The 19,386-nt window shown below is 41.4% G+C and overlaps 1 protein-coding gene across 2 annotated transcripts in view; it reads left to right on the top strand.

Moving 5' to 3' along the window:
* The window catches only part of MAP3K21 (mitogen-activated protein kinase kinase kinase 21), a 56,342-nt gene extending 37,259 nt beyond the window's left edge, over positions 1-19,083 (top strand). The window contains exons 6-10 of one of the 2 annotated variants that reach the window (XM_014854586.3): positions 2,585-2,707; positions 10,303-10,453; positions 10,822-10,919; positions 14,164-14,949; positions 16,448-19,083. In XM_014854586.3, the coding sequence (XP_014710072.3) occupies positions 2,585-2,707; positions 10,303-10,453; positions 10,822-10,919; positions 14,164-14,949; positions 16,448-16,872 (1,583 nt within the window). In that variant the 3' untranslated portion in view covers positions 16,873-19,083. The remainder of the gene's footprint in view (positions 1-2,584; positions 2,708-10,302; positions 10,454-10,821; positions 10,920-14,163; positions 14,950-16,447) is intronic. The other variant, XM_070492532.1, reaches the window with a different exon arrangement.
* Positions 19,084-19,386: the final 303 nt, after the last annotated feature.

Below are 19,386 nucleotides of genomic sequence, written 5' to 3'. Positions count from 1 at the left end.
AAAAGAGTATTTCATGACTCACGCACATTATATGAAATTTAAATTGGAATGTCCATAAATAAAATTGTATTGGAACACATTCATGTATGAATTGTAGATGACAGCTCTATCGCTACATCAGCAGATTTGAGTAGTTGTGACAGAGACCATATGGCCCACAAAGCCTAAGATATTTGCTGTCTGGCACTTTACAGGAAAAGTTTGCTGACCCGTGGTGTAGACCACAGTGAGTGATGGGAGAAGGGGGCAAGATGAGGCTGGAGTGGCAAGAAGAACCCAGACTCAGACCTGCAGGGGTTATAGAGTATTTTACGATTTTGATCTGTAATGTAAGAATTACATGCAGCCTTTGAAAGATTTTAAGCAGGGGAATGACAGGGTCAGGCATGCATTTTTAAAAATGCTTCTGGCGACTGTGAGACAGACCAGAGGGGCAAAAGGGACATGCAGGGAGATGGACGGAGAAGATGCAGCAGCGTTGGCATGAAATGATGGTGGCAGTGCAGAGGGAGAGAACAGAAAGGATCATAACACGTGCTGTGCATTTATTGTGTCCTGAGCCCTGCACTAAATATTTTCTATACTTTTAAAAAATTTTTTTAAGTGTGCTTTTTTTTGGTGAGGAAGATTGGCCCTGAGCTAACATCTGTCTCTCATCTTCCCTTTTTTGTTTTTTTTCTCCCCAAAGCCACAGTACATAGTTGTATATCCTAGTTATACGTCCTTCTAGGTCTTCTGTGTGGGACGCTGCCACAGCATCGCTTGATGAGCATATGTCCACGCCCAGGATCCAAACTGGTGAACCCTGGGCCACCAAAGTGGAGCGCATGAGCGTAACCATTTGGCCATGGGACAAGCCCCTATACTTTTTTGTATTTAATTTTTCATGGCTGTCCCATGAAGTAGGAATACTTGTTTCTTTCCAGTTTTGTAAATGAAGATGGTGAGACTTAAAGAGGTTGTTACTTTTCCGAAATGCATACGGCCAGTGAGTGGTAAACTGGGATTCAAATGCAAGTTTTCAGACTCCAGAACCTACAATATAAATTTCTCAACTGTAACTCTAGGAAGAGTATACAACACAGATTTTACAAGATAGTCTTTGATTGGATGTGGAGGCTCAGGGAGAAGACAATATCAAGGCAAATTTTCAGATCTCAGGCATGAATAATTGGGTAGATTTTTTCCTACCAAATTCCAATTTCTCCTCATTTCAAATACCACATGGTTCCTTAAAGTTCTTTAAAGGATAATTTTCGAAAAGGTAAATTATAGCTCCCTTGCAAATATGAAGTGAACATGTGTCAAAGATGTTATTCAACTCATTAATTAATGAGGAAGCAGTTGAAATTGGTTCAGATGAGAATTTGAGGAGCTAAGTGTTTATGGGCAGTTTAATGAAGGCATGTTAGGATTAGATCATTAGGCTAAGTGCAAACCTGGGTAATGCCCACTGTGGCAATAAGCCGTCACCTCTGGGATTCTTTTATGCCAGAGAGAAATTATTTTCATCGTCCCCAGACAAAATCTGCAAGTTAACCTCTGCCCCTACTGAGTTGCAAAAATAGTCCCATCGATAGAAAATCAATCAAAGGTGGAGATCAATCAAAGAACGCCCACGAATTCCTTTTACCAGTGTCTAAGTTTGCTATAAGTTTTCTGATAGGTAACAGAGTTTTCCTAAACACTCTCCTCTTCCCTCTGGTAATATTACTGTTTCTTCCATTTATTGCCATAGATCTTGGCGTCTCTCTGTCCTGACAGCTCCCCTATGTTACAGTTAGGTGGCAGTGACTGTCGGTATAGGGTGCCTTGACCACAAAGTGCTTTTAACTGTAGGGGGCAAAGTTTTCCTTGACCTTCTTAGACTGGCTGGGTCTGAAAATTAAACTGACAAAGAGAGATAAACAGGGGAAAAGCATAAAAATTTATTTAATATGAATTTTACATGACATGGGAGCCTTCATAAGAAAATAAAGACCAAACAGACCTGAGTATTTGTATGCTGAGTTTGAAGATTGGAGTGTCATGTAGAAATGTGACAGGTTCAGAAGTTTTGGGGCAGCATGTCCTGAACCCCACATAATCTATGTTTTCTATTTTAGTCACCACAGCAGCCCTGGGAGATGCTTGTCGTTTCTATCTAATGGTTGAGGAGACAAGCTCAGAGAGGCTGCTCACTGGTTTGAGGTCCATATTTGTTAGTGACAGAATCAGGCCTTACTTAAATGCAGGGTGTCTCCTATCTCAATTTTGTTTTTAACTGTGTCAGACTGAATGAAGGTAATTCTTCCTTCCCAGAAGATGTGAGTTCTATAAGTACTCATTAATATTTCGTTTTTCTGTGAGTGTGAGTGTGTGTGTGTGTCTCTGGACCTAAGATGTCATAGAGTCTGAGTTATTATTTATTGACTTGACCCCTGAAGGGGAAGATAAATAAGAAACTAAGAAACAGACTCCGAGATACACTTCATTCCTAACTGTCTGCAAATTTACGCTTTTATTGCTTTGTGCTCAGGAAGTGGCTGTGAGTATAACTTAAAACCGTGAAGTCTCAGTTCTCACTTTTTTCCATATCCGACAGATTTCCAGCATAAAATAACTGTGCAGGCCTCTCCCAACCTGGACAAACGGCGGAGCTTGAACAGCAGCAGTTCCAGTCCACCCAGCAGCCCCACGGTGATTCCCAGACTCCGAGCCATACAGCGTAAGCCTGCTCCTCCGGCGCGGGGCCTCCGTGCTGATTTCTGTTCTTAATTGACTTGGATTCAAGTTAAGCAGACATGTTTTGTAGCTGGTTGTAACGAAGCAAGCATGTGACATTTAATAGGTATCACGACTGTTTGGAAAACAAAATTTGTTCTTACATTTCGTAGTCTAATTTTGTTTTTATTGAGGTACAATTGACATAGAGCATTATGTTTCAGGTGTAGAACATACTGACTCGATGTTTGTACATGTTGCAAAATGATCCCCGCAGTAGGTCTAGTCCACGTCTGTCACCGTGCATAGCTACAGAATCTTTTTTTCTTGTCATGTGAACTTTTCAGACTTACTCTCTTAGCAACTTTCAGTATGCAGCACAGTGCTGTTAACTGCAGTCGCCATGCTGCACGTTACATCCCCATGGCTGATTTGTTTTACAGCAGGGAGTTTGGCCCTTTTGACTCCTTTCACCCGTTTCACATACCCCTCACCTCTAGCAACCACCAGTCTGTTCTCTGTATCTGTGAGGTTTGTTTTGTTTTTGGTTTTGATTCCACATATAAGTGAGACCATTTGGTATTTGTCTTTCTCTGTCTGACTTATTTCATTTAGCGTAATGCCCTCAAATGTTGTAAATGGCAAGATTTCCTTCTTTATGACTGAATAATATTCCATTGTATATATGTGCCACATTTTCTTTATCCATTCATCCGTCGATGGACACTTAGGTTGTTTCCGTACCTTGGCTGCTGAGCATAATGCTGTAATGAACACAAGGGTGCATATGTCTTTTCAAGTTAGTGTTTTTGTTTTTCTCAGAGAAATACCCAGAAGTGAAATTGCTGGATCATATGGTAGTTCTATTTGTAGTTTTTTTGAGGAACCTCTATACCATTTTCCATAGTTGCTGCACGAATTTATATTCCCACCAACAGTGCACAAGGGTTCCCTTTTCTCTACATCCTCGCCAACACTGTTACTTCCTGTCTTTTTTTTTTTGAGGAAGATTAGCCCTGAGCTAACTACTGCCAATCCCCCTCTTTTTGTTGAAGAAGACTGGCCCTGAGCTAACATCCATGCCCATCTTCCTCTACTTTATACGTGGAATGCCTACCACAGCATGGCTTTTGCCAAGCAGTGCCATGTCCACACCTAGGATCCAAACTGGCAAACCCCGGGCCACCGAGAAGTGGAACGTGTGAACTTAACTGTTGCACCACCAGGCCAGCCCCAATTTCTTGTCTTTCTAATAGCCATTTTAACAAGTGTGAGGTGATATCTCGGGTAGTTTTCATTTGCATTTCCCTGATGATTAGTCATTTGAGCACCTTTTCACGTACCTGTTGGCCATCTGTATGTCTTCTTCAGAAAAATGTCTATTCAGATCTTCTGCCCATTTTTCAGTCAGATTGCATGCTTTTTTGTTATTCATTTGTGTGAGTTCTTTGTATACTTTGGATATTAACCCCTTATCAGATGTATGATTTGGAAATATTTTCTCCCATTCAGTAGGTTGTCTTTTTATTTTGTTGATAGTTTCCCTTGTGGTACAGAATAATTTTCTCATTTTCACAATGAATGATTTTTAGATTCTGTGCAATTGGTGATGTGACCAGGCCACAGAGTAGAAAATAGACTACCATATCTTGAGACATTTTGCTAAACACTTTTGTGCAAAATTAACATAACCTAATTAGTAGCATATTTAGGGATATTTTGAAAAATGAAATCAGGAATTCAGGTTACTTCCATTTATTTCCTTGTTTTTATAGAGAAAAAAATGTTACTTTTTGAGATTTAACTTTAATTTGGTCTGTATTGGCCAACCTAATACTCCAAAATACCATGTAGTATTTTGGTTTTAGAAAAAGTGTTCAGCCTGGTAGAAAAAACACATGAAGCTAATTCGCCTGGCATCTTTGCACTGTGAGAGTTTCAGTTAGTTCCTGAATCAAAGTTTAGTGGAATGAAATAAAACTATTAATTTTTTTCAAAGATGAGTCCAAATAAACCCTGAAAGTAGGCTAAGCAAAAGAAGAATGTGTTTATTATGTATGTATGTTAGTACTCTGGTAATCAGCCCGTTACCATATTAAAGAATTAATTTGCATCTTCTCCTTGCTCCACTAAACTTAATTCTTTGCTACTTGCCATCTTTATTTGGAGAAAAAAATTCCAAAGGAATATTTTTTCTAATCAGGCCTACAGTCAATTTTTTTTTTCCTGTTAATAATGAAAACCTTGGCATCAGCACAGATAGGTTTTTTGTTGTTGTTTTTTTGTGTGTGTGTGTGAGGAAGGTTGGCCCTGAGCTAACGTCCATTGTTAATCTTCCTCTATTTTGTATGTGGGATGCTGCCACAGCATGGCTTGATGAGCAGTGCATAAGTCCACACCAAGGATCTGAACCTGCAAACCCTGGGCTGCTGAAGGGGAGTGTGGGAACTTAACCACTCCACCATCGGGCCAGCCCCAGCACAGATTTATTTTTTAAGATTTTATTTTTTTCCTTTTTCTCCCCAAAGCCTCCCAGTACATAGTTGTATATTCTTTGTTGTGGGTCCTTCTAGTTGTGGCATGTGGGATGCTGCCTCAGCGTGGCTTGATGAGCAGTGCCATGTCCGCGCCCGGGATTCGAACCAACAAAACACTGGGCTGCCTGCAGCAGAGTGCGCAAACTTAACCACTCGGCCACAGGGCCAGCCCCCTGGCACAGATTTTTTTTAAAGCTCCCAGGGCACTAGTCTCTCTACAGTTACAGGGAAATAATATAAATAGATGCATCATATGATCTTAGAACTTAAAGTGCCATCATCTTATTATAACTGCTTTGTCTTTCTGAGGGTGCCTTTGTCATGAAGCCACAATTTATACCTTGCATTTGCCTAGACAGAGTAAGGGCTTAATTAAAGGAGCAAAAAGGGTGTCAAGTCTTGTCCCACAGCTCTGGTGAAGACAGGGGGACAGAAGGCATGATGCCTCTGTTTTTGCCCAGCTGTTCCTCTACTCTTTTGCCTGTTGTCTTCATATATATATAATATCTATATAATATATATGTAATATAATATTTTTTTTTATAATTTGAGAATTTTTTTTTTCAGAGCAGTTTTAGATTCACAGCAAGATTTAGAGGAAGGTACAGAGATTTCCCATATACTGCCACCCCCACACACACACAGCCCCCACATCAACATCCTCCACCACAGTGGTACATTTGTTAGAATCGATGAACCCACATTGACATATCATCACCCAAAGTCCGTAGTTTACATTAGGCTTAACTCTTGGTGTTGTACATTCTGTGGGTTTGCACAGATGTATAATGATGTGTATTCACCATTATAGTATCATCCAGAATAGTTTCACGGGCCTACCTCCCCTGTGCTCTGCCTGTTCCCCCCTCACCCCTGGCAACCCCTGATCTTTTTACTGTCTGCATAGTTTTGCCTCTTCCCAAATGTCATATAGTTGGAATCATATAGTACGTAGCCTTTTCAGATTGGCTTCTTTCACTTAGTAACGTGCATTTAAGGTTCCTCCATGTCTTTCATGGCTTGATAGCTCGTTTCTTTTTAGTGCTGAATAATGTTCCATTGTCGGGATGTGCCACAGTTTATTTATCCATTCATCTACTGAAGGGCATCTTGGTTGCTTCCAAGTTTTAGTTTTGGCAATTTTGAATAAAGCTCCTGTAAACATTCGTGCACAGGTTTTTGTGTGGACATAAGCTTTCATCTTCTTTGGATAAATACCAAGGAGGGTGACTTCTGGATCGGATGGTGAGAATATGTTTGATTTTGTAAGAAACCTCCATAGTGTCTTCAGAAGTGACTGTACCATTTTACATTCCCATCAGCAATGAGTGGGGGCTCCTATCTTCACATCCTTCAGTTGGGAAGACCAGCCTCATTGAAGTGGGGAAGTTGTCCCTGGATACGCCTGGCTAGGCCCAAGATTCGTACTAGTTCAAATTGAATACTTTGGGATTTCAGATAGATTCTAACTCTGCAGGGTTGAAATGGAACCAGCTCAGGGAGCGTCTCCACTTCCCCCAGATGACGGGGTCCTCAGCATTCATTCTCTGAAGTAGCAGATGGAAACATTCAAATCCGGATATTCCAGACAGGACCAGCTCTGTGTGCAGGATCTGTTCCTTCACATCCTTTAATCTGAATCTTGGTCCGTCGTCTTTCTGACCCCAGGCGCTCCCCCACAGCTTCCTCTCATCTTCGTTTCCGTGTCTCCTCTGGTTGCTAGCCTGCGTAGATGTCCTGTCATTTTCACAGTTCAGTATAGCTTGGCAGTCAGGAGCCTGGCCTCCGGAGCCACACTGCCTGGGGCTGAACCCCAGCTCTGGGCCGCCAGCACGTGCTTTTGGACTAGCTCCTTAACCTGGCCACACCTCAGATTCCGTTTCTGTCAACTGGGGCCGAGAGTGGTTTAAAAGGGTCAGATGTATATAAAGCACTTAGAACCGTGCCTGGCGCATGGTGAGAGCTCCTGAGTGTGCTGGCAGTTTTGATCATTATTTTTATCCTTATTCTTACTGTGAAGCTCTCTGTGGCCGTGGGGGCTGTCATTGTTGTCTGCCTTGTGGCATGAGCGTGTATTCGCTGTGAAGGCTTTACCTTTCTTAGGTGGAGCAGGGTATATCTTTTTGTGCATCCGATTCAGAAGAGTGGGCTGCTTTTCACTGTGAGTTGTAGATGTGGTCTGGCACATTTACTCTGGACCAAAGATGGGGAAACGTGAGTAAACTTGAATGAGAAAAATTGATACGAAAGCATCATAAGAGACCAAAAAAAAAAAAACCCCTCTGAAACTGAAGGAAAGGATAATTATATGTATTGAGAGAGATTGAATCATTTCTGTGAAACTGAGCAAAAAAGAGATTACCCCAAAGAGTGTTTAAAGAATACCAAAGTAAAGGGCCTTACAGTATAATCTTGACTTTGGATAAAACCGTGGATATTTTACCATCCACGTGCAAAGAATCACTGTCTGCTAAAAAAGAAGCACCATGTGGTATTTGCACAAAATATTCTCTTACTATTTTTTCTTACTATAACTTCCTCTGGCTTTCTTTAATGATTGGTATTGTTTCGTGGCATCATATTTAGGGCATACTTCTCATTGAGAATAAGAAATAATGGAATTCACTAACTGAGAATTTCAAGTTTCAGGCTGTGTCTTCTGATTGACGTCTTAAAGCAAGGACAGAGCTCACCTTTTTTCTGTTGTCGAATGGAATCAACTGGTGGAAAAGTCAGTTACACGGCCTCCTGTTACTCCAGGAACCTGCTGCCATCGTACATCGTTGGCATATTTTCCCATAACAGAGTATCATAATGGATAGTGAACTTAGAGCACTTATTTTCCAAAGAGATGGCTGATACAAGCTGAAAATATCAATAACCCTCCCCTGCCCACCCTGTCCTCCTTGTCAATCTGCATAGCAAACAGACGAAAGCCGAGAAAGCTCTGCTGATTGCAGATGTTCATGACTGGTCCCTGGGTGAAGACAGGTGGCAATATCAAACTATTAGCTCTATAGAGGCAGGGACCTTGGGACCCAGGCCCTGGCACAGTGACCACAACACTGTGTACTCACGGACTACTTGCTGTGTGCTGGGCGCCATTCTGAGTGGTTTCCGTGTGTTAATCTATTTAATTCTCAAAAAAAACCCTCCTGCAGCAGATGCTATTGTGATCCCTGAATGAGGCGCACAGAGGTTGTGAAACTTGACCTACCCCGTAGCTACAAAGTGGTGAAGCTGGATTCAAACACAGTCTCCAGAGTGTGGACTCTTCCTCATTCCCCTCCCAGCCTCTTCTTACAGTGACAGTTCAATAAATGTGACGAAAGAGAAAACAGAAGAGCAGATCAAGAGAGGGAGGAGAGAGGGAAGGGAGGAGGAAGATGAGGACATAAAGCCGAGGGCGAGGCTAGCCCTGGGACCGTGGGCTGCTAAGTTGTGTAGTTGACTTGCACTCAGGTCTCAGAATCCCCCAACCCAGAGCTTTCCTGCCCTGCTCTGCTGCTCCATTGAAATGAGAATGCCTGACCCACTTCTCTCTGATTCTACTGTAAGACTCTTTCCATAGAGTGAACAACTTCTGCAAGATTGTCAGACACACACGTATACACTTATGTGCTCAAACATATGTATGCCTATATGCGTATATTTTTAGATGTGGAAAATATTGAAACACACAAAACAAATCAAGCATCACCCTTAATGTCCCCAGCTGAAAAAAATGATATAAAGAAGTTAAATTTCCCACTTTATATAGGTAATCCTCTCCATTAAAGGTAACAACACGTTAATAAAAGTTTGGTATCTGTATTTATAAACTTCTCCTCCATGTGTATGTGTGTATATACACACACATACATAAACACTTAATTTTTAATTTATTTTAGTTTTTTAATTTTTGGGTTTTTGCTGAGGGAAATTTGCTCTGAGCCAACATCCATTGCCAATCCTCCTCTTTTTTTCTTGCCTGAGGAAGATTAGCCGTAAGCCAACATCTGTGCCAGACCTCCTCTATTTTGTACGAGGATGCCTCCACAGCATGGCTGATGAGCAGAGCAGGTCCATACCTGGGATCCAAACCTGTGAACTCCGGGCCGCCAAAGTGGAGCCACTCAGCCATGGGGCCAGCCCATAAACACTTAATTTTTAAAGAACTTGTTGTCCCTGGGTATCCAAAGGGCATTAGTTCCAGGACACAACCCCCCAAGTCCCTCAGTCAGCCCCTTGTATCCGCGGATGTGGAACCAGTGCGTACAGGTGGCTGACTTTATATAATACGTATAATATAAACATTGTGTATTGTTTTCATCTGTACCTCATTTTTATGGCCACTCAGTATTCCACTGTGTAGATGTGTCATAATGTTTTAAATTATTTTTAGAACATCTGGTGTGATACAGTACTGTTTTTCTAAGTATAGTAATGATAGCCATTTTCCCCAGTGATTTCCAAATCAGTCGTAAGTGCGCTTAAAGGCTGGAGGGATAATTTATATGTGTATCAGCAAAATGTGGATGTAAAACATGAATGTAAGCCTCGCTGTGAGGTGACGGAGAAGGCAGGACCTGGGGAAACCATTAAATGCTTTCCGATTCTGAGGTAACTGTAGCCAAACTGTTGTGATGACTGAGCAGAATTGGGATGACCGACGAAAAGTGGGCTTAAATTACAATTTAAAGATGCACCTCTGTTCCTTAGGGTCAAAACTTTAATTGATTTGGTTAAAAATTAGGGTACTAAGTTTGTTTTAGGTTAAATGTTCAGTTTGGCTCCTTTATTCCCAAATGAAATGAGGCCCTAACTGTCGCAGAATGTTAAAGAAACAGATAAAAATCAGCTCTTTGCTACTAATTTACCTTGAATTTGCATCTTTTCTTTTAATTTATTCCACTTTCCTTGCTGTTTTTATGATTCGAGAAAGCGGTTTGCGTCACTAGGGTGAAAGCAGTCCTTTCTTCCTTGTTTGCGTGTTTTGAGTGATGTAGTTTTACAACTGTTTTGATTCATTGAACTTAAAAAGATTTTGTTACTTGGTTAATGAGTGATGCTGTCTGTTTAGTGACTTCAGATGAAAGCAATAAAACTTGGGGAAGGAACACGGGCTGTCGACAAGAAGAATTTGAAGATGTAAAAAGAAATTTCAAGAAAAAAGGTTGTACATGGGGACCAAGTTCAATTCAAATGAAAGAAAGAACTGATTGCAAAGAAAGGTACGTGTGTGGTCCTGGTGGGGTGCCAGCGTGTGCTGTGACAAACAGCAGTGCCTTTTAAAGAATCACGTTGGCCAGACTTAACTTTTAAAAAGCAATTCAAATAATACAGAGATAACTGAATATTAATTTAATTTCTAGGATGAGTTTATCATACTAAGTTAATTATTATTTGGTTAAGCTGTGAAAAAATTCTGTGATATATTTTCTGTCTCATTTTAAGGTTTTATTTGTACTTTGTGAGCTCTTCAAAACACAGAATGTGTTCTCTCTGCTCCCTTAAAAATACGATAGGCCTGTGTCCACCAAAACCTAATTTGTGTGTCATGTGGTTCTATTATATCAAAATAAACATCTTTCTCTTGTAGAATAAGACCTCTCTCAGATGGCAACAGTCCTTGGTCAACTATCTTAATAAAAAATCAGAAAACCATGCCGTTGGCTTCATTATTTGTGGACCAGCCAGGTAAATGTGCTTCAGGAAATAGAGTATGTTTGAGTTAGACGTAGCATCTGAGTGTTCTAGAAGCTTTGCTTTAATAGTCTCGTGTGGTCGTTCAAGTAGCATAGGAAGGTCAGCAAGCAGGAGCATTGTTTCTTCCTTTGCCTCAGCTCCGAAGTTATTTTGTCCTCTAAGTCTTTATGGCAGAAGGTAATTAGGCTCCGCAGTGTTTATTGGAAATTTGTAATTCCTGTTCTGTACCAAAAGAATTTGTATCATAACTAATTACAAAGAACCAAATTAATTTGGTATAGGAGATGGTAAGTATCAAAATAAAGACACCCTGAAATTCTGCTGCGATTAAGGGGTGTTCCTGGCCATATCACCACCTCTTGACAGTGCAACCCTGTCAAGCAGGTCAACTGTGCAGACCACTGCTTGGAGAGTGTTATGTGGAATCTCTGTTTAATTTAAATGAATCCTAATTAGTTTCAATATTCAGTATTCCTATTCAATATTCAGATATTAAAAAGTTGAAGAGAGATGGAAATTGTTGAAAAACTTCATGGATTGTTATTACCAAAGAAAGGAAAATTGGTCTTCATATTTGACAATTTAAGACAGCCCTTTCATACCGTGGCCAAATTAAAGATGTTTTAGCAAAACACAGTGTAAATTTCTTGAATTTATTGTTGGTGCTGTGCTCAATTTTACAAGCACCTTATCGCTCACTACGCATGCTCAGTTTTTTTCGGCATTGTCATGAGGATGTAGTTTCAGTGTAAATATCTCCATAAATACATTTGGGTGTACACAACACGGGTGTTCTCTAACTCCTGGATAAATGCCTTCTATTGTCAGGCTCGCTATTGTGTTCTGACTCCTGCCTATAAAGGCAAGAGATTCTCATATTGCAAACTATGATTTATTGTTAAACATAGTTTGAGGACTAATGAAGAACAAGTAGTAGTAATCAAAGTGTTATTTCTGTAGCATAGTTTTTATTATTTGTGGCTGTCCAGATACAGGGATTAATCAAAGAAGTCTTCCTGCCTTTTTCAAAAAATTCTTTTACTCTTTCTTAGAATATTTTGATCCTATTCATAACGCCTCCAAAGGACATTTGGGGAGATAAAAGGATATATCTGACTGACTCAGCTCGGTCTCCTTAAGTTAATTAACCCTGTAGTTTACTTGAAGGGCTGGTGAGCAAAGATTTACACTTGTCTGTCCTGCCTGAAGGGCCCCTCCCCCTGCCCATGTGAGTGGCCCATCCTTCTAAGCATTCATGTCTCAGCTCAAGAGTTTCCAGAAAGCCTTTCCTGACCACCTTAGCTGAAGTCATATGCCACCCCATCCCTCTATCTCGTGAGCCATTTTAATTTATTCACAGGTCTTACCTGAAATTCTTACCTGTCTACATTGACACCCATAATGCTTGTGTTCTCTGTCACCCCCAAACTAGAATGTCGACTCCAAGCCATGGCAAGCAGTCTGTCTGTCAGATGCCTGAATGAACCCTAAAGGACAGTTGATCCTATACAGACGCTGATTATGTTTGCCTTGGTTTGGGGTCCACAAATGCATGTCATAGGTCATGAGAAGAGAAAGATTATGATGGATGTGTGTAAGTCCATGACCGCTTCAGGGGAAAATGTGTTTGTTACTGACCAGTAAAGGTGCAGGCAGACACACGTTAGGAAACCCTCAATAGATTTGAATCTATGGATTTTACTTTTCAGTAGCTTCCCTCCTTTTTTTTTTTTAAAGATTAGCACCTGAGCTAACCTCTGTTACCAATTTTCTTTTTTTTTTAATTCTTCACCCCAAAGCCCCCTAGTACATAGTTGTGTATTCTAGTTGTAGGTCCTTCTAGTTGTGTCATGTGGGATGCCGCTTCAGTGTGGCCTGACAAGTGGTGCCATGTCTGCGCCCAGGATCTGAACCAGTGAAACCCTGGGCCACCAAAGCGGAGCGTGCAAACTTAACCACTCCGCCGTGGGACCAGCCCCTCTTTTTGTTTTTTAAAGAATGGATTGATGATTTTTATTTGTTACATAGACTGTGCATTCATTTCATCAGAATGCTTTTGTGCCTGCTTGAAGGCGCTATTCAGAAGACACAGAGGTCAACGTTGTAGGAAGCTGTCCGTCTGCAGGCGTTCTCACAGTGCCTGTGACCTAAAAGTGCAACAAAGAGGGAAACTGAGAGATGCTGCAGGGGCCTCAAAGGAAGCCGAGCTTGCACCAGGGAAGATGGGCTGTGTTAGGCAGCGTTAGTGTCAGGTGGTCTTTTGAGCGAGACCTTTATGAGGGAAAAGGGGGCTTGGGGAAGCAGGGTTAGAGGGTGGAAGGAGGACGGAGAGAGAAAGAAGAGGGCACCCTGAGGAAAAGACACTGATGGGAAGTGCAGGGGCCTGTTAGGAGGAACGCTGGCATCTGGCTTGTCTAGACTAGAAAGCGCGTTTTAGTTTCGGTGGGGTGTAGCAGTGGAGAAATAACTGGAGGCTCCCCTCTGTGTTGCTTTGAACAGCAGATGGAGGAGTTTGCGGTTTTGCTCATTCATTGTTAAGCGCCTGAGGGATGAGAATTTTAGCTTCCTCTTCAGCTAGCAGAATTTTTTCCCCCTTGGCACTCTCTAACCTCTTTGGAGACTCTTCCTCGATTGCAGTGGCTCGCAGACTTTAGTAAAGCCTTAGTAAAACACAGACCGCTGGGCTCCACCCCTAGAATTTCTGGTGCCGTAGATGGAGTGGGCCAAAAATGTGCATCTGTACAAGTTTCTGGGGATGCAGGTGCTGCTGGCCCAGGCAGCACACTTGAGAACCCCTGACCTGTTGCATGGCAGTTCCTTTACACACAGACGGGCTGTAGATCCTGGGGCCGGACACATTTATTTAGCTGCAGAAAATGGTGGATTTTGTCTGACATTACAGTGCCTATCTATATGTGTGCTCATTTCTCTATCTTGATGACTTTGTTTCTACAATGATTTCTGTTTTCCCTGCTGATGAGGAGCCACCTCCTGAAGGATAGGAAGCAGCAGGTGCTTGCTTGCGGGCCCCTTGCAGCGCACCTCGAGTCGTAGCGCCCCCTCCCCTTCCTTCGCGTCCTCCTGGACGAACCATTTGCTGAACTGAAAAGCACGCCCTGTGTTTTGATTTAGAATATTTATTTATTAGATTTTTTTAGCTTTATTTTACAGTATAGTTTAAATGATTTTTGCTGTAAAATGGTAATACCATGTGTGTATTTATACCTTTATTTAGGTGCTTGTGAAGAGCCAAAGCTTTCCCCTGATGGCTTAGAACACAGAAAACCAAAGCAAATGAAATCACCTAATCTAGCCTATGTCGATCTACCTCGTTGGAAGGATGGCCAGAGAGAGAATCCAGTGGAACCTGAAAGCTGGGAGGAGGTCAGCTCTCCCAGCCCTGCTGCCGGCACGCCTCAGGTGACCCCCCCAGACAGTCTGAGCAGATCCTCCCAGAGAAAGAAAACAGAGTCTGCTTTGTACGACTGCACTGTGCTGTTGGCTTCAGTGGCTCTGGGACTGGATATCAGAGAGCTTAATAAAGCACAGGCTGCTGAAGACCTGTTTCCCAGGGAAGAAAGGAAGAAACGGGATGGCATCTTCCAGCGGGCGCCCAAGTCCCGCAGCAGTGCGAGCCCTCCCGCAAGGCTGCCGTCCATGGGCGAGGGCGCTGGCAGCTCCCCCTCACTGCCTCCGTCAAGCGCCGTGAGCCTTCTGTCCATGCCCTCTCTCTCCACAAAGTGCTTGCTCCAGACTGACGGCGAAGATTCCTTCGAGGGCAGCACGCACATCACTTGTGACCCTGAGATGCCCACTCCAGATTTTTGCCCTGCCGTTGGAGGAGGTAGTTGTGAGCCAACCTCCATGCCAAGACTGGAGACCAGTCGCAGTGTGTGGGAAAACGTGTCCTCTCCCTTCCCAGAGCAGACACATGGGAACATGCCATATTATGCTTCTTCAAAAGAACGAGCATCCCGTCACAGACGGACCATGTCTGATGGAAATGCTTTCCAGACCCCAAGTAGGTTGCGTTGGTTGGGTGAAAGTACAAAACACGGCTGTAGAGATTCGAATGTGAAATTCTATGGGTATCTGAATTTGGCTTTTCCAAGTGATTACAGTTACCAATTCATGTTCACTGTGCACATAGATCTTCGAATGTGACCCTACTCTTTTATTTGACTTTAACTCTCATTTGGATTCTGGGAAAAGCATGTTTAAATTTCAGTAACGTAAGTATATCATAGCATATAGAAACAGAAAGAGCATGTGGAGAATAACTGCCCCCAGCCCCTCATGGTAGAGAAGACAGGTCATTTGCCCCAAATCTGAACCAGTAGTTAGTGGGAGAGCTGAAACTGAAGCTGATCATCTAACCTCCCCTCTCATACCTTCTCTTCTACGTCACCCCGCTTCGCTGCACAGTTTATGTAGAGATTAGTTTAGCAGGTGTAAAAGTCAAACAGCACACCAGGTGCTGTGTAGGGACTGACTCTCATTTCTTTCGTATATGAAGATAATTACAACTACAGTCATGTGCCGCATAATGACGTTTCAGTCAACAGTGGACCGTGTATACAACGGTGGTCCCATAAGATTAGCACCACGTCGCCTAGGTGTGTAGTAGGCTGTGCCATCGTTTGTGTAAGTGCACTCTAGGATGTTCACACAATGCTGAAGTCACCTAAGGACGCTTTCTCAGAGTGTCTCCCCATCGTTAAGCGACGTGTGACTGTACTTCGTGTATCTGTCATGAATGTTAAGTGAGATAAGGTTTATGAAAAATGCTTTTTAGATTGTAAAATGTTACGCTAGGGTTGGCTATAAAGTGTATTAAAACTGAAACTGATTTCTTTATCTTTTCCTCTGCCCCTTTAAGGACTATATCAAGACATGAGTTTTTTCAGATTAGTGTTTATTGTCTTTAGATAAATCTATTACTCTTTTGTAATGCAATGAAGTATTAGTTTTTTATAATTGCATGAGAAGAAATCCTAGCACAGTGATCCCATAAGAAACCATTCTTCTTCTCTTAATTATAAGCCAATAATGATTTGCTGGGGTGGTGGTGAGTCAGCTCTTCAGAACAAAACAGAGAAGCAGTAACATGTAAAAATCTACTGCTTTCTTATTTTCATTAATTTTTTCGAATCATGATCTGAAGGTGATGTTTAATCATATTAACCATCATTTTTAAAAGTCTTAACTTGATTCCAGTCTAATCCGTTTTGAAATCCACCCTGTTTATAAACCAGTCCTGACGATCATTGGCCTGAGCACTGTGATGATGGTTGAGCGCTGGTTCCATAGGTTGAAGTGCTCTTTCCAACCTCGCAGGACTTTTTCATAAACAAACATTATATGCTAACAGTTTTAAAAGGTTTGTGTTCAGGTTTCTTTGTGAAGCTCACTTTATAGTGATTACCTAATTGAACTGTCATCCTAGTGATTTTTCTTGATACTCGTTGTTTTAGAAGTCACTGTTTCTAATTGCACACTGTCTTTGATTTCTCAACTAGCTGGTACACCTCTTAACTCAACCGCTGGAGCCTCTGAACTGCCACCTGAGTGGGTTTGGGGGCTGCCCCACTCCTCCGGTCCTCACAGTCACCTGCCAAGTGAGGTCCCACCTGAAAAGCAAAGAACTCTCCATATTGTGCCTCTGCCCCGCCCGGCCTCCCTGAGAAGCCGACGAGATTCCCTGCAGGCCTTCCCACAGAGGACGCAGTCTCAGCCCGTACAGCCTGACCCTGTGGTGGGTGGTCCGGGACGGACCCATAACTGTCCCCTCGGTGCCAAGGAGAGAACTAAAACCCACGTGCCTTCCCTCCTGGATGCCGACGTGGAAGGCCAGAGCACGGACTGCACGGTGCCCTTGTGCAGGATGAGGAGCAGAACGAGCCGGCCGTCCATATACGAACTGGAGAAAGAATTTCTGTCTTAAGTGCCTTATGTTATTCAAGCATTTCTTTTTTTTTAAGGTGAACAAATTAAAACACTGTGTCTACCTTTGGATTGTTTCATGCTGCTGTGTTTGCAAAAGCTGTGGCCATGTTACTGAAACAGCGATGGATGTCTAACTTCTCCCAAAACGTGCGTGATTGCTGTCAGCGGTCTATGTTGTTTTTTCCACTGGGTTTTTACCTACTGACTTGAAATACACACAAGTGTAAGACAAGAAATGTGCAGCAATGTAAAACTATGCTGGGTGGAGTTACCTTAAGCACAATTCCCATGCTGTGTTGGTTCCGTTTATATCCTTGTCTGTTAGTGCACACAGAGATTGTAACGAGTGCCCGTTTTGTTCCCCGCCTTCCTTTTCCTATTTTCTTTCTCTTTCTTCCTTTTTTTTTTCTGTATTTGTGCAACAAAAAGCCAAGAAGAATAATGTGATATTAGTAAGTAAAGGTGTCTATATAAAAAAAAATTGATGACTAGAATAGATGAAGAGTCTTATTTTAACTACCTAAACCCAGTGGTAGGCTTAAATGCATAAATATGTCCAGATCTCACCTAAATTATGCAATATTTCTCTCTTTGAGGAAATTTTACTGAATGAAACGTAAAAGTTTTATTGAATGTAACTTAGAGCCATTTTGTCCATTAGAACTCCAAAATAGATTTTTAAAAGATCAGTCGTTGACGTTTGACTGAGACCTTCCTAGATAAGCCTGAGAGAAGCTAAGCTATAGGCTCCTCCTGGAGAAATGCCTTCCTCAGGAGCCACTTATTTGGTATCCAGAAGGGTAAAACTTTTTCATTTTGTACTAGAATTTTAAAAAATTGACACATGTATCGTGTATTGTAAACATTCATGTCATTTAATTTTATTTTTCCCTATTTAAGTGTATAATTATCCTAATGATCCCAAATACACTTAGAGAGAAACACTGCCAAGTCAAGAAAGAGCAGTACTGTTAGAATTTAACTATTTTGTAGTTATTTCACATTTCATTTAGTTGTGGATAAATGTTAGACGTCTGTTGAGATAAGCTGCTACGGTGCAAAGGGCAAATATATTATAGATTATTTTCAGATAGTGATTTATAAAATGAATCTTTGGATAGCAGATCAGGATTTTAAATGATTTAAAATTAATTTATAAGTCACTTTTATAAATCATACATATGTGACACAAATAGACTACTGAGTTATTAAGCTACAGAAACGGCTCTCCAGGAGTTCGGGAAATTTGCCTGGGTTTCTTTTGTTAAATCTGTTATGCTGCCCTCTGTCCCTGGACTATGCTTGTTCAGATAACAGTCAATAAATGTTTAAATTTTCCCATGCAACGAAAAGCTCAATTACAAACGTTACTTGATATTCATTTAAAATTTTACCTTGCTAGGGATTACTGGATAACTGAAATGTCAGCAGTTAAAATTAAATCAGGCATGATAAAATATCCATCTACGGTAGAAAAAAAGGAAAATTATATTATTTGGCCATTTTGGAATATCTTAGTCACCTGGCAGGCATGCCCCAGCAGATGATGGGCAGGGCAAGAAAGGATTATATTCACATGAGTGCATTTCACCCTGAGGAAAACAGTCTTGTGTTTCTTGCAGCAAAATCTCAGGTATTTACTACATTTTGTTGTATTATAGTCCATTCTATGATTTGGCTTCACTCTTGGGTGGTGGTTGAATTATGTAATTGAGACTTTGTTTCCTCAAAATGTTATCGCATTTGTAACTATGGTCAGCTGCTTCATATTTTTGCTTCCACCAAAACACCACGTGGGGGGTGGGCAGTGGTGGGCGTGCATCTCTACTCCGTTCCTTGTCCTGTTTAGCTTGATTTTAGTCAACTCTACCTTATGACGAATTTAGAAATGAAACTAGATTAAGAAGATAATTGCGATATAAGGGTTTAATCTCATGTCACTGCAGTTATTTTTTGCTGAGATCACTTGTACATTTGCAATTTTCTGTGTGTATTCGTATACTTAGCAGAATCTGGGTATTTATTTTCATGTAGACTTGATAGCTCACTGAAAGATGAATTAAGCTGATTACTCTTAGTCAACAATTGAGGTGCTCCCACTGCAGAGACCGAAGGCCTGGGCCTGATGTGCTGTATTATGAAGCCTTGTGACTGAAAAAGATGTTTACATATGTTGTCTATTTTTTTAATAAACTTTTTTTTATGGCTAGTCTATTTGCTCAGTGGCTTTGATCTACTCCTGATGATTGTGACTATAGTTTGTAATGGTTTATTTTGTATTTAACAAGAAAAAGTATGTTAATAAAGATAATTGATGGTTAACAAGCCGGGTATTAACCTGCTAAATTCATTAAACTGAAGATCACTAAATAAATCATGGGATTAAATACTTTTTAAGAAAGTATAATGAAATATTTTATTTAAAATGTTGTTTGGCTTACATATGCATTGAAAAGTTGCATTTCATCGTGAGAATTTTGCACCTCCGGCTTTTCAGAAGGCACACGTTTGC

Source organism: Equus asinus, chromosome 2 (assembly GCF_041296235.1).
Source record: "Equus asinus isolate D_3611 breed Donkey chromosome 2, EquAss-T2T_v2, whole genome shotgun sequence".
Taxonomy (NCBI): domain Eukaryota; kingdom Metazoa; phylum Chordata; class Mammalia; order Perissodactyla; family Equidae; genus Equus; species Equus asinus.
This window is presented reverse-complemented; position numbering and strand designations above follow the sequence as displayed.